We start from the raw sequence: 14,009 nt of genomic DNA on the forward strand, positions 1-14,009 counted from the left end.
CTTACTAAATAAAACAGTACAAATAGAAATGGTGTTCCACTGGAGAATGAAGGGTGGACTACAGATACACAGCAAGCTGCCTAGTATAAGAATATAGATAGACGCAACAACTAACTTGTCTGTGGGAAGCAACATTGAGAGAGAGAGAGACAGGTTGAGAAGAGACATTATGTTTGCCAAACTAGATCACCCCACTGGGATCACATCTCTGGCACTGGCCAAATCTCAAATCTGATGCATATTGGACATTAGCCATGCCACAGAGGTACAAATGTATTGTTTGATGCACAAACATTACAGACTTTTCCCAGTTTCATTTTTCTTCCCATCACAACCTCTGCCTTTATCCTCCATCTCCCACAGAATGCCTCAAAGGAGACTCCTGCCAGGGAGAACAGACTTGATACCCCCTGGCTCCTGTCTGGCTTAACACCCATTCCTGACCAGCTGTTAAAGATACCAGGAAGAGAACAATTCCTGGTTCCCTTGCCTCTAGAGACTACTGATGATCTGGTGCTACTTCCCTTTGTCACAGAAGCACTCTCTTTACTAACACTTGCCACTTTCCAGACACTAGGACTTTCATGAAAGAGGACAACAGATGATGTTCTTTTAATTTAATAATCAGAGACAGCACTGGCAGAGAAGGTAAGATCTCAGTTATCATATTTAGTGACATTAGCTTGTTGCAGGGACTATAATCTGCTTCTACCCTGGCCATACAAACTTGTCTGCCCAGATGATGGTAACTGAAGACTGGCAATTGGGTGAATCTACCTACTTATTTAGTTCTAATTGACTAGCCCAAAGTAATTAGCACTATGGAACATCATGTCACCTTTCCCAATAGCCTGCAAGTAGAATAGCTCATAAGGAGAATCATTTCAAATGCACAATGGAGCCAACTTCACAGTATCTATCTATCAATCTATAGCTCCTAATCTGAACCATGTCCCATCAAAATTTCTATGCTGTGCAGGTGTATGACTCGGGTCTGGCCAGAACTGCTTTTAACCACATGGGATCAATATAGACTAATCTCAGAGAGGCACTGGCTTTTCCTCACATAAAACTAAAGAATAGAGATTCTGAAGCCACAAACTAGATGATCGAATCTGGTTTACACAAAGCTGATTGCCATCTAGATTTCCCCTGTGAAATTTCTATTCTAGCTCTCAAGAGTGAAATGTACAGGAAACACAAACATATTTCAACAAACCGATGGTCCATTTATGACACACATTCTCCAGCTGCGGCCAACCTTTCCCCTCGGTCACTGTGCAACAAATGCTACCATTATAGAGTCGAATAAGCTGGGACTCGCAGTAAACAGAAGCACTGAAACCATTGCCAGGAAATTACTCTAAGAGAAGGGATCTAGTTTTGTTAGTTTCTTCGCTTTTGTTCTGTATAATTGGTGGTTAGAATCCAAATTTTAATTGTTTCCTGTTTGTTCAGCTGTTTTGATCCTATTAAATCTTTCCAGGTCTCCAAAAGGTCACATGCATCTGCTCCCTGTATGATAAACTGAAGTTCAAAGGACTGCCAGGTGCATGAGAAATCTGGGTAGCACTGTACTCCTGAGCAAAAGGATCTACTTGGAACACCAAGGGGGCGGACAGGAGAGGGATAATAAGGCAAAAGATGTGACAAGATTGGATGGGAAAGGCAACAGCAGTGGAGGTACAATAGTGGCTCAAACTGAAAACACTATCTTTACTATTCTGTAAGGAAGTTTTGTTATGAATGTTAAATGGTTACCCAGCAAATGTAACAACAGTTTTCGATAGCACATCAGGCTATAGTGCTACAAACCAATTTGTGCACCCATGCTAGACCGCGATTAACTGTTTGATAACTTGGGAGATGAATTTCCTCTGCTTGAAGGCAGATGGGCTAGGAAATACTGGTGAGAAAAGATTAAGTAGGAGTTGCATTCCCACTGTAAGACTAAGGAGAAACATGTTGGTAACTAGGGGTGACCAGATGGCAAGTGTGAAAAGTCGGGACACTTTTTCGGGGGGGGTGGAGGGGGAGGTGGGCGGGAGAAATAGTTGCATATATAAGACAAAGCCCCTAATATTGGGACAGTCCCAATAATATCTGGACATCTGGTCACCCTACTGGTAACAAAGCAGCACAATTTAAAAATACACACACAAAATGGTATCTGGACTATGGATCCAAACTCTAAGAAACTTACTGCCTGATCTTGTCATTCCTGGGTCCAAACCTTGGTCCTGCAGGTCCCCTCCTGCCAGCACAGAACAGACAGAGTGTTCATGAATCCAATACACACAGGAAAGTCTATCTGACCCAAATGGTTTGGTCTTTCACAGGGTTCACAAAGAGGTGACATTTCAAATTAGGTCAAAGCACGTGCAACAGGAAATGATCCTCCATCAGCAAGAAACTGAACAAGATCCCAACCAGAGGGCCTCTTCCACCCCTAACTGGTGGGCTGCCCCAATTTTATTTGCTTAATCTTAATTTATATTCATTGCTAGTGCTCCCCCTGATCTCACAGCTGCTGAATCAATCATTCCACAGGAATCAGAAACAGATGGCAATGTTTCATTCCAATCAGTTCTACCCGTTAGTAAGAAGGAGCTGCCTTATATTTTCAATTTCCCCAGTTCTGGTTTGAACAGCGATTTGGCCCATGATATATCGTATCCCCCCCACTTACTCCAACACCCACACAATACCCATATAGCTACTCACAAGAAAAAGTCCTCCTCCTCATCAGAATCTTCTTCTAAAAGGTTTCTCTGCAAACACAGAAAAAATGTTAGCTTCAATCACTTAGAAACCAGAGTTTCTCTCTCTCTCATATCCACCATCCTTCTCACCACCGACTGTACATGACTTTGGAACACATCAATGCTCCTTGTTAAATGACCAGAAGGGGTATTCTTCTCAGCCGCAACCCCACCTCCCAGAGGTCGAACTGGAACTCTCTACACCATTACCAGTAAACAAGAGACATTTGCCAGTTCAGTAAATTACAGAGAACTGCTACTCAGGCACTGGGTCAGCTCTCTTGTGGCCAGTTTTAATGGTGAAAATGAAGTCAGTTACAATGGATTTCTATCAATTCCTGTTTCTCTATGTAACGAACCGTCAAAATTCACTTTAAAATAGGACTAAATAAAACTCCTAGGTACTCCAGTCCTTAAAGCACTGCCATATACAGATTAAATCCCAATCAGTTCCCAAAGGGCCCATCTGTAAAACATTACATTCAAACCACACTACCTACTAAAGTCTTTCGAAATCTTATACCTCATGTAATTACCGTATATACTCGTTCATAAGCCGAATTTTTTTTAGTAAAAAAGGGAAGCACCAGAGAAGGGGGTCGGCTTATGAACGGGTATAGAGAGGGAGAGGTGGGACACTGCCCCTCCCCCCAACAAAGGGAGCAAGGAGAGGCAGCAGAGCCAGAAGGGAAGAGGCGGGGGCCAGAGTCTCTCCACAGCTGCTCTCCCCCCAGCCTCCGAAGCAGCTGCAGCTCTGGGGCTGGCAAGCTGCAGCCCTGCCGCTCAGCCCCACCCCCCAGAGCAGGCTGCGGCCATGCCACCCGGCCCTCCGGAGCACGCTGCAGCCGTGCCGCCCGGCCCAGCCAGCTGGAACATGCGGCGGCAGCACCACCCGGTCTGGCCTGCCGGAGCAGCTCCAGCCAGGCCAGAGGCATCCCCCGCAGATAAGGTGGGAAGGGATGGGATGGGGAGAGTGTGGGGGTCCCGAGCTAGGGGTGGGGTCATGTGGGGGTGGTCACAGGGGTTACTCCCGACTCCCAGCTTCTCACCCCAAAAAAATTCCCAACCAGTTGCTGTCCCGGCCCATCAGGGTAAGCAGCTGGCGCGCCGGGACACTTTGTTTACTTAGGTTTACCTCTGTGCCTGCGGACGCTGGAGGTAAACAAACCATCTCGGCCCACCAGCGGCTTTTCCTGATGGCCCGGGAGCCAAAGTTTGCTGATCCCTGAATTATAGGGTCGGTTTACGAATGGGTTATAAACATTTTCCATTTTTACTTATCCATCTTGGGGGGGGGGGGGGGGGGGGGTGTCGGCTTATAAACGAACCAGCTTATGATCGAGTATATACGGTACTTTGTTTTGTCCTACCCACATGGAAGACCATATGCATTTCCATCTCAGAAGATGCTGTGGTTTTTAAATAAACTGTCACCTGATGATATAAAGAATGGAAATGAGGATTAAAGTTAATGGATCCTCTCTCCCACCCCACCAGCAGAGGGGGTTTGGTTGCTAACAGAGAGGATGAACCTTTCCAATTTTCACATTGGAGTTAAGGTTATTAGTGGGTTTTAGGACTAGAATGCTTTGCACTGAGTGACAAGTTCCTATAGTATCCCATACTGTGACTGCCACAAAGATGCACAGGGTGGAGTTGAATTTGACATCTGGATTTTCCTCTTGTTCAGCAACAGGGTCTTGGAGAAGGGAGTACATTTCTGGTAGTGGGGTTATTTTCACACTCTCTTATGTTACATGTTGCACAGTTACCGCAACACTCTTTAGTAATGCTTTTTGGCCTCCATTACAAATCAGTGGATGATCCTCAGACTGACCTTCTAAGTCAGTCTTGAAAAATTCTACTGTACCGAAAGTTCACTTGACAAGTAAAATATCATTAGATTTTATCATCATAGTAAGGAGAGTCAAGTAGATTGGGCACCTGCACTGAGAATTTTCATGACAATCTTGTAAGGTTACTTTAAATATAAGACATTGGCTTGGTTCTTCTTTTAAATAAATATAAATATCTCCTTTTAGGGGCTGTTGGCATGCTTTATCTCCATAACAGATGCTCCAACTCTTCAAGTCTATATCCTTTTTTAGAGTTAAAAAAATAGTTGAGAAGGAAAAAATTCTTTGGGGTTCTCTGTCCCGCACTGGACTCTCAGGTCTCACCCCATCCTCACGATGCTTAGAGATACTGTTCCCCTTGTGTTTGGTTTTAAATTCCCATATTACTAGCGTTGAGGCCCATCTACACTACAGCTTAAACTGCATTTGCTGAACCAGTTTAAACAGAGTCTAGAAATCGTGTTCTAGCCTAGGTATGGACTTTTGTGGTGCAAAAGCACTTCCCCTTGCAGCCAAGTTGTCAATCATCTCACTAGGAGCTATTATGAGCTAAGATAAGCAGTATTTGAGGCTAGAGCCTGGCTTCCAGACTTGGTTTAAACACTGTTTGACCCCCAGCACTGTGGCTAGACAAATCATGTTCAAATCCACTTAATATGTAATAATGATTTAAACCAGTTCAGCACATATATTTCCAAGCCCAGCATAGAGGGGCCTTCGATACAGAAAGTAAATTCCACTGCGATATATAATACACAAAGTATAACTTTACAGGAACATTTTAGACATCATATTTGGGCATGAGTAATTGCAACACAGCCAGTACAAGGTTTGCCTAAGCAGCGTTTCTCAAATGCAGCCACCGCAGTCGCATGTGGCCACCAGGGGTTTTTCTTGTGGCCACAGCCTCCGGGGCAGTGATTTTTGGGGGGGGGGGGAAGGGCGCAAAGCATTCACCCCCTCCCTGGGGTCACCAGTAGGGGTTGGGCCCTGCCCCCCTCTGGAGCCACAAACACCAGAGGGAGCAGACAGCTAGTGCGGGCCTCCGGCTCACCATCCTACCATTCTAGCCCCCGCCTTCACCAACCCTCCATTGTCCCTGGCCCCCACTGCCTCCCTACCCACCTCTCCATTCAGAGCTTAATTTGTCCTCTGGCTTGCCAAGGCTGAGTAAGTTTGCTGTGAAAGGCAATATTAACAAATATCAGTTTTCACAGGCGCAGACTTACTAGCTAGCAAGTCTTTTATTAAAAAAAAAAAAAAAAAAAACAGCAACCAAAAAAATCAGAAGAAACTACTACAAAAAGAAGAACTTGCAAAGCACCTTATTTTGTTTCTATTCTGTTTAGGTCCAGTAAAGAATAGAGACAACAGTACATTATTTTTATTACTGAGTCTGCAAAAAAACCCTAATGTGTCACTTTTTACAGCCTAGATTAACTGAACAGAGAATGCATAAATTACAAGACTCATTTAAAAACAAAGCTATACCAGAGTCTCTTATCTTAAGGACCTATGCGATTAGGATGCTACAGATAAGAAAGCTGCAATTTACCCTTCCCATGGAATATGTCATTAATTCCCAGCCTAGTTATATCAGTTACCCTAGTGCTCATTTAGAATGTAAGTGCCCAGAATAAAAGAAATCTGCATGCAAATTACAAATAAATTACACAAGAAAATATCAACAGAGGGTCCTGTGGCACCTCTGATACTTGACAAGAAAATATGCAAGTTGAGAATCCTATAATATAGCGATTCCACTGCACACAGAGAAATGTAATAAAAAGCACTGCTGAACACCCTGCCTTGAACTAGTCTAATGCTACACTTCATGGTGAGGGGTCAGGGGTGAAAGTAGAAATAGTGACTTACTGGTACGGGGCTGGGTTGGGGCCAGCTCTGGCCCCCGGAAGGGGTGGGGATTGGGGGGGGGGTCAGAGCCAGCCCCGGCTCGCCCTGCACCGGTAAGTGCCCTCCCCCCGCCCCCAGGGTAGCAGCGGCAGCCAGGGGCTCTGGCAGCAGTTTAAAGGGCCCAGCCGCCGCTACCACCCCGGGCCCTTTAAACCGCTGCCGGAGCCCCCGGCTGCCGCTGCTACCCCAAGCTCCAGCAGCAGGGCTCCGGGGGCTATTTAAAGGGCCCGGGGCTCCCCTGCCTCTACCACCCTGGGCCCTTTAAATAGCCGCTGGAGCCTGCCGGAGCAGCGGCGGGGCTCCGGCAACTATTTAAAGGGCCGTGGCTGTAGAGGCAGCGGGAGCCCGGCCCTTTAAATAACCCCCGGAGCCCCGCTGCCGCTACTCCAGGGTTCTGGGGGCTATTTAAAGGGCCAGGGTTCCCGCTGCCTCTACTGCCCTGGGCCCTTTAAATAGCCCCCGGAGCCCTGGGGTAGCGGCAGCGGGGCTCCGGCAGCTATTTAAAGGGCCCAGGGCAGTAGAGGCAGCGGGAACCCTGGCCCTTTAAATAGCCCCCGGAGCCCCGCTGCCACTACCCCAGGGCTTCGGCAGCGGGGCTCTGGCGGCAATTTAAAGGGCCTGGGGCTCCAGCTGCTGCTGGGAGCCCCAGGCCCTTTAAATTGCTGCCTGGGGAAGCTGGGCCGCCCCGGTACGGCGCACCGGCTCTTGCCGGTACGCCATACCAGCTTACTTTCACCTCTGTGAGGGGTGCAAATACCTTAACTGCTGTATTGCAGCAACACTCTGCACAATCAAATAATCGATGACTGGGACATTCTGATATTAAGCTCTTTTTCCCACTCCCCATCTGTAAATAGTCACTCACACCTATAGCACTATGTAAGTAATAGATGCAGCTAATCTGTTTAAAAGTAAGAACCACCCTACAATCTTTGTTATGTATTATTTATATCTAATATTTCCTCCAAAGTAAGCAGTCTACACCAGGTGACCTGAAAATAAAAATAAATCAAGTTACTTCACCAAGTGTACTGAATGTTCTCCACCTGCCAGGCTAAGAGGAGGTATTCAGCGTATCTAAAAATAATGTCACTTCATTAATTCCCTTTATATCCCACCAGCCAGGTCCATGAAGCTGTGGAGCCCTAGAATATATCATTGTGTTACACCACAGTTACAAGAGAACCCTAATGGAACATGAAACAGCCTTTGAGGTTGGGGAAGAAAATCAAATCAATCCCTTTTCTGTAGACAGTGCAGTTATCAATTTCTGGCATTTAAATCTTTGTTGTGTCTCCTCAACACAAACACTGACACACACATCATTTACAAAATGGAAAATACTTAGCACGCACACACAGCACTCTGTCCCAAGCTGGCTCCATGTTCCAATGGAGTCGTTCAATAGCTGTGAAGTCACGGAGTGATGCATTCTACGGAATTAGGATTGAGTGGAGCTAGACAGAAGAATTCAATGGGTCCTCCCACCATGCTTTTTGAAAAGGTGCCTTTTCAGCTAACACACTGACCGCCCCACTTAGGCTGTTGGTGGGGCTACTCAGCATTGGTGGATTTCATCCATTTGTGGTCCACTTTAAACATGCCCTCCACTGTTTCAATGGCATTGAAGTCATCAGCGATGAAGCTGTGTGGTTAGGCTCACTCAAAGATGGGTCTCAGGCCTCCAGGGAGTGCAGAGTTAGCAAATACTCATCCCTCTTAATTAAGGTAAAACAAGGGGGGCTGGGTACAAAACATTAATAAATGCAAACAAGACTACTGGCTATGAGGCACTCACCCTTTCACTTTTCACCGAGCCGGTGACATCGTCGTCATTTAGGTGACGCTTGAATTTTGGAGGCATGTTTTCTACTCACAAAAATGGTCTTGATCTTCCTATACAAGGAGGTGGCAGAGAAATACACTGCCTAGATGGGAGAGTGGAACAAACATCTCTGAGATCTAATTGTGCTGCATACAATTTTCTATCAGATCATGCAAGGAGTTAGTCACTCTCTCCCCTTCTCCAGTGCCCAGGAAAACACAGACAAGTTAAACAGAATCCACCTACAAATGCCATAGGCAAGAGAATGAAAAATCAATGAACAACCACAGCAATGTTATGCTTTCATGGACCCAAAAACCCTTCTTAACGGAACAGATCATTTAGTTTAGTCTAATTTCTTAGGCCTTGATCCTGGAAACACTTAAAGGTACATGCTTATCTTTGAGCCTGTGACTGAGTGCCACATGTGAGTGTCTGTATGATCACGGCCTTAGCCTTTAAACTCTATGGGGCAGGGACTGTGTTTTTCTACATCTTTGTACAGCACCTGGCACATAGCTGGATGGTTTCAGAAAATCCTTTGGTACAAAACCCAACAGAAACCAATTTTATAAAAAAAAAAAAAAAAAAAAAAAAAAAGAGTAACTAAAACAGGAAAGAAAAGAGCTTTGGCCCAATAACTGAGAGGTCAAAGGTTCTGGATCCAACCAGCAGTAGTTCCCTGAGCCACCCAGCTCCACCCTAAGCTGCTTTCCATCCCAAGTGTGGCTTTGCTGGTTTGACCACCACCACATTCCCCTACCCGGGCAGTCAGTGGAGATTAAGAGTTAAAATCCCAGGGACCCTCCACCCTGGAGAGGGCATGTGGAAAACTGCACAGATACCAATAGGGCTGTGACAATACAACAAATTCAGGAAATTTAGCAAACGGCCCAGCAAAATGAGCATTGTCTGCTCTCCTTAACACAGCCTGTCATAGGGCAACAGGGCAAGACATCTCCTCATTTAGTGATTCACAACCAGAAGGATGGGATTGCTAATACAGGTTAACAATAACATTCCAGACCCAGGAGCACAACAGGAACAAACTACGGATTCTAGGTGAAGTCACCCAGCCAGCTGTCAGGAACCAGTGAGTACAATGGTCATAGGCTGGGGGGAGGTCACCCAGCTGGCTGGGACAGAAGCAGGGACCACAACAGGCACAGGCTGGCTATCAGGGAAGCAAGGAATACCATGGGCCAGGCCAGGGGATATCGGGGGAGTCGTGACCATTATCAGAGGAGAAGCAAGTGCAATGGACACAGACTGGAGGAAGTTACATGTTTGTGGAGATCCCTCAGTGCAAGGAAACTGCTTTCCCCCATGCTTCTCTTGCAGAAACTTGCCCCCCCCCCAGGTTAACCCCACCACCCCCATGTAAAATACAGAGCCTGGGAGCAGAGGAAGGAGCCGCTTCACACAGCAGACCCTAATACCAGCTCCTGTGCAGTGTGAACGTATGCAGCGCCACCAGACTACAGCAGAAAGGGAGAATAGCTCTGCAGCCAAACTTATCTGGGGACCCCTAAAGCCCCTCCCCCACCTAACCTGCTCCCCAAGCCCCCCCGCACAGATCCCCCTCCCCAGGGCCCCCAAACCCTGTCCCCCATAGCCCACCCCACAGAACCCCTCCCCAAGGGCCCCCAAACCCTGTCCCCCATAGCCGCCATCACAGAACCCCTTCCCAGGGCCCCCAAACCCTCTCCCCCATAGCCCTCCCACAGAACCCCTCCCCAAGGGCCCCCAAACCCTGTCCCCCATAGCCCCCATCACAGAACCCCTCCCCAAGGGCCCCCAAACCCTGTCCCCCATAGCCCCCCCACAGAACCCCTCCCCAGGGCCCCCAAACCCTGTCCCCCATAGCCCCCCCACAGAACCCCTCCCCAGGGCCCCCAAACCCTGTCCCCCATAGCCCCCCCCACAGAACCCCTCCCCAAGGGCCCCCAAACCCTGTCCCCCATAGCCCTCCCACAGAACCCCTCCCCAAGGGCCCCCAAACCCTGTCCCCCATAGCCCACCCCACAGAACCCCTCCCCAAGGGCCCCCAAACCCTGTCCCCCATAGCCCCCATCACAGAACCCCTCCCCAAGGGCCCCCAAACCCTGTCCCCCATAGCCCCCCCACAGAACCCCTCCCCAGGGCCCCCAAACCCTGTCCCCCATAGCCCCCCCCACAGAACCCCTCCCCAAGGGCCCCCAAACCCTGTCCCCCATAGCCCTCCCACAGAACCCCTCCCCAAGGGCCCCCAAACCCTGTCCCCCATAGCCCACCCCACAGAACCCCTCCCCAAGGGCCCCCAAACCCTGTCCCCCATAGCCCCCATCACAGAACCCCTCCCCAAGGGCCCCCAAACCCTGTCCCCCATAGCCCCCCCACAGAACCCCTCCCCAGGGCCTCCCGCTCCATGTAGCGGCCCCTCCGCGCGGGGGACGCGCTCTCCCCCGGCCCCGCTCACCGCTCCGGGCCAGCAGGGAAATGGCCGGGGCTGCGCGGAGGGGCCCAGCAGCGAGACAGCTGCTCTATCGAGCACTCGGCGCTTCCAGCAGAGGCGAGGACGAGCGCCGAGTCATCGATTCCCAGCGCGCTGAGTCCTACCGGCTTCCGTCCCAGCTGGCATTGGGAGGGGGAGAGTGAGAGTCCGGGGGCACAGCCCTGGCTGGCTGGAGAGGGGGAGTGGACGGAGCGGATGGGGCGGGGACGGAGGCCTGGGGAGCGAAAGGGTGGATGGGGAGGGGATTTGGCTGAGGAGAGGATGAGATACTTAGGCCTTGGCTACACTTGTGAGTTGCAGCGCTGTAAAGGCTCCCCCAGCGCTGTAACTCACTCCCCGTCCACACTGGAAGGCATTTGCAGCGCTGTAGCTCCGTGGTTGCAGAACTGCATGTAGTCCACCTCTCCGAGAGGAATAGCGAGTATTGCGCTGCTGTTGCAGCGCTGTGGCGCCAGTGTGGCCGCCCAATGCGCTGTGAATGGCCTCCAAAATTATTCGGCAGTATCCCACAATGCCTGTTCTAGCCAGTCTGGTCATCAGTTCAAACTCTACTGCCCTGGCCTCAGGTAACCAACCATGTGACCCACCCTTTACATTCCCTGGGAATTTTAAAAATCCCCTTCCTGTTTGCTCAGCCCGGCGTGGTGTGGAGTGCTATCAGCGAATCTTTCCAGGTGACCATGCCTCCACACGCCAAGTGAGCCCCAGCATGGAGCAGTGGCGAGTTGCTGGACCTCAGCAGTGTTTGGGGGGAGGAAGCTGTACAGTCCCAGCTGCACTCCAGCCGTAGGAATTACGATACCTTCGGAAGGTATCAAAGGACATGATGGAAAGGGGCCATGACCGGGACGCCCTGCAGTGCAGGATTAAAGTGAAGGAGCTGCGGAGTGCCTACCGCAAAGCCCGCGACGCAAACGGCCGCTCGGGTGCTCCCCCAGCGGCCTGCCGATTCTACAAAGAGCTGGATGCGATACTTGGGGTTAACCCCACCTCCACTCCGAGCACCACCATGGACACTTCAGAGCCGGTGTGGGGGGGGGAGAAGGAAGAGGAGGAGGAGGAAAACAGGAGTGATGGTGGTGGGCCGGATGGAGACACCCTGGAATCCCTGGAGCCATGCAGCCAGGAGCTCTTCTCGAGCCAGGAGGAAGGTAGCCAGTTGCAGCGGCCGGTACTTGGTGGAGGACAAACAGAAGAGCAGGTTCCCGGTAAGCGGGTTTTTTTTTCGGGAAGGAATTTTTTCGGTGCGGGCTCTTTGGGAGAGGAGGGTTAGGCATGCATGCCTAGATGCGGAATAGTGCATTGATGTGGTTTATCACATCGCGGTAATCGGCCTCGGTAATCTCCTCGAATGTCTCGTCCAGAACGTGTGCAATGCGCTTGCGCAGGTTTATCGGGAGAGCCACCGTGGACCTTGTCCCAGCCAGGCGAACGTGTCCGCGCCACTGTGCCGCGAGGGGCGGGGGGACCATTGCTGCACACAGGCAAGCTGCATATGGGCCAGGGCAGAAGCCGCATTGCAGTAGAAGACCCTCCCTTGCTTCCCAGGTCACCCTCAGCAGCGAGATATCGTCCAGGACGAACTCCTGTGGAAAATGTTGAGACAGTGTTCAGTATAGGTGCCCCCTGAAGCTGTTGGCTCTCCCCAAGGCACAGAAACCCAGAGGACAGTGCAGCCCTGAAACAATCAGTCCCCCTTACTCAACATTTTGAGGCTCCCGTGTGATATGTGTGCTCTGTTTCGGACGGGAAAATTATGCTATTGTGTAGACCCTGTGTGTTTTCTACTCCTTAAGTGCGGGGGGAATCATTACTCCGTCTGGTATAAACAATGCTGCCTCTGTTAAATGTTGCATTTTGCCTATACAGCTGCATCAACCTTGAGACCTCAGCCGTCCCTCTTATCGCCTGCTCAGAGACTGCAAAGACTCAGGAAGAGACCGCGAAAAAGCAAAGAAGACATGCTGCAAGAAGTGATGCGGCAATCTATTAAAGAGAATGAGAAAGCACAGAACTGGAGGGAGAGAGAAAGCAGGATCCGCCAGGAAAATGCAGCGCACCGGCGGCAAAGCACTGATAGGCTCATAAGCATCCTGGAGCGCCAAGCAGACGCTATCCAGGAGCTGGTAGCCATGCAGAAAGAGGAGCAGTACCGCAAACGCCACCCCCCCCCCTACAGCCCTTGTCCCAAAACTCTTTCCGTTGTGCCCCACTGTCACCTCCAACCCACTTTCCCCAACTTCCGTGTTCTTCACGCCACCCGCTGCCTCCAACACCAGTATCTTCACCACCCAGCCCTGAAAACCACGACCCTTACCCTCTGCACTCAACCCCCATCACCATGCAGTATAGCTATCCTGAAGTGCAGCACTCACTGCACAGCACACCAGACAGGACATATGTGAATCTGTGATTGTACTGTTCCCCACTCCACCCCCTTGTTTCTTTTCAATAAATACTTTTTTTTTCTTTTCAATAAATGGATTTTTTGGCTTTGAAAACATTCTTTATTATTGCATAAAGTAAAAGACTCCTTAGCCCAGGAAATAAACAGGCACTGCAAGTCTGCTTGTCTGCTTAGCAAACACTGCTTCCTAAAGATTGGAACTACTGCACTTCACTCCTGTGCAGGGCACCAGATATCACTGCTGGTTTTCAGCCTCAAATTGCTCCCTCAAGGCATCCCTAATCCTTGCAGCCCCGCGCTGGGCCCCTGTAATAGCCCTGCTCTCTGGCTGTGCAAATTCAGCCTCCAGGTGTTGAACCTCAGAGGTCCATGCCTGAGTGAAGCTTTCACCCTTCCCTTCACAAATATTATGGAGGGCACAGCATGCAGATATAACTGCGGGGATGCTGTTTTCGGCCAAGTCCAGCTTCCCATACAGAGATCACCAGCGGGCCTTTAAACGGCCAAAGGCACACTCCACAGTCATTCGGCACCGGCTCAGCCTGTAGTTGAACCGTTCCTTGCTGCTGTCAAGGCTCCCTGTGTAGGGTTTCATGAGCCACGGCATTAACGGGTAAGCGGGATCTCCAAGGATCACAATGGGCATTTCAACTTCCCCTACCGTGATCTTCTGCTCTGGGAAAAAAGTCCCGGCCTGCATCTTCCTGAACAGCCAAGTGTTCCGAAAGATGCGTGCGTCATGCACCTTTCC

The 14,009-nt window shown here is 49.9% G+C and overlaps 1 protein-coding gene across 3 annotated transcripts in view; it reads right to left on the reverse strand.

Annotated features, from left to right (window-relative positions):
- Nucleotides 1-10,902, reverse strand: part of VAMP4 (vesicle associated membrane protein 4) — a 30,381-nt gene extending 19,479 nt beyond the window's left edge. For 2 of the 3 annotated variants that reach the window (XM_065409609.1, XM_065409607.1), the window contains exons 1-4: nt 10,816-10,902; nt 8,331-8,460; nt 2,725-2,771; nt 2,204-2,254 (exon numbers count right to left, since the gene is read on the reverse strand). In XM_065409609.1, coding sequence (XP_065265681.1) covers nt 2,204-2,254; nt 2,725-2,771; nt 8,331-8,396 — 164 coding nt within the window. In that variant the 5' untranslated portion in view covers nt 8,397-8,460; nt 10,816-10,902. The remainder of the gene's footprint in view (nt 1-2,203; nt 2,255-2,724; nt 2,772-8,330; nt 8,461-10,815) is intronic. The other variant, XM_065409608.1, reaches the window with a different exon arrangement.
- Nucleotides 10,903-14,009: the final 3,107 nt, after the last annotated feature.

This window comes from Emys orbicularis, chromosome 8, assembly GCF_028017835.1.
Source record: "Emys orbicularis isolate rEmyOrb1 chromosome 8, rEmyOrb1.hap1, whole genome shotgun sequence".
NCBI classification, from domain to species: domain Eukaryota; kingdom Metazoa; phylum Chordata; order Testudines; family Emydidae; genus Emys; species Emys orbicularis.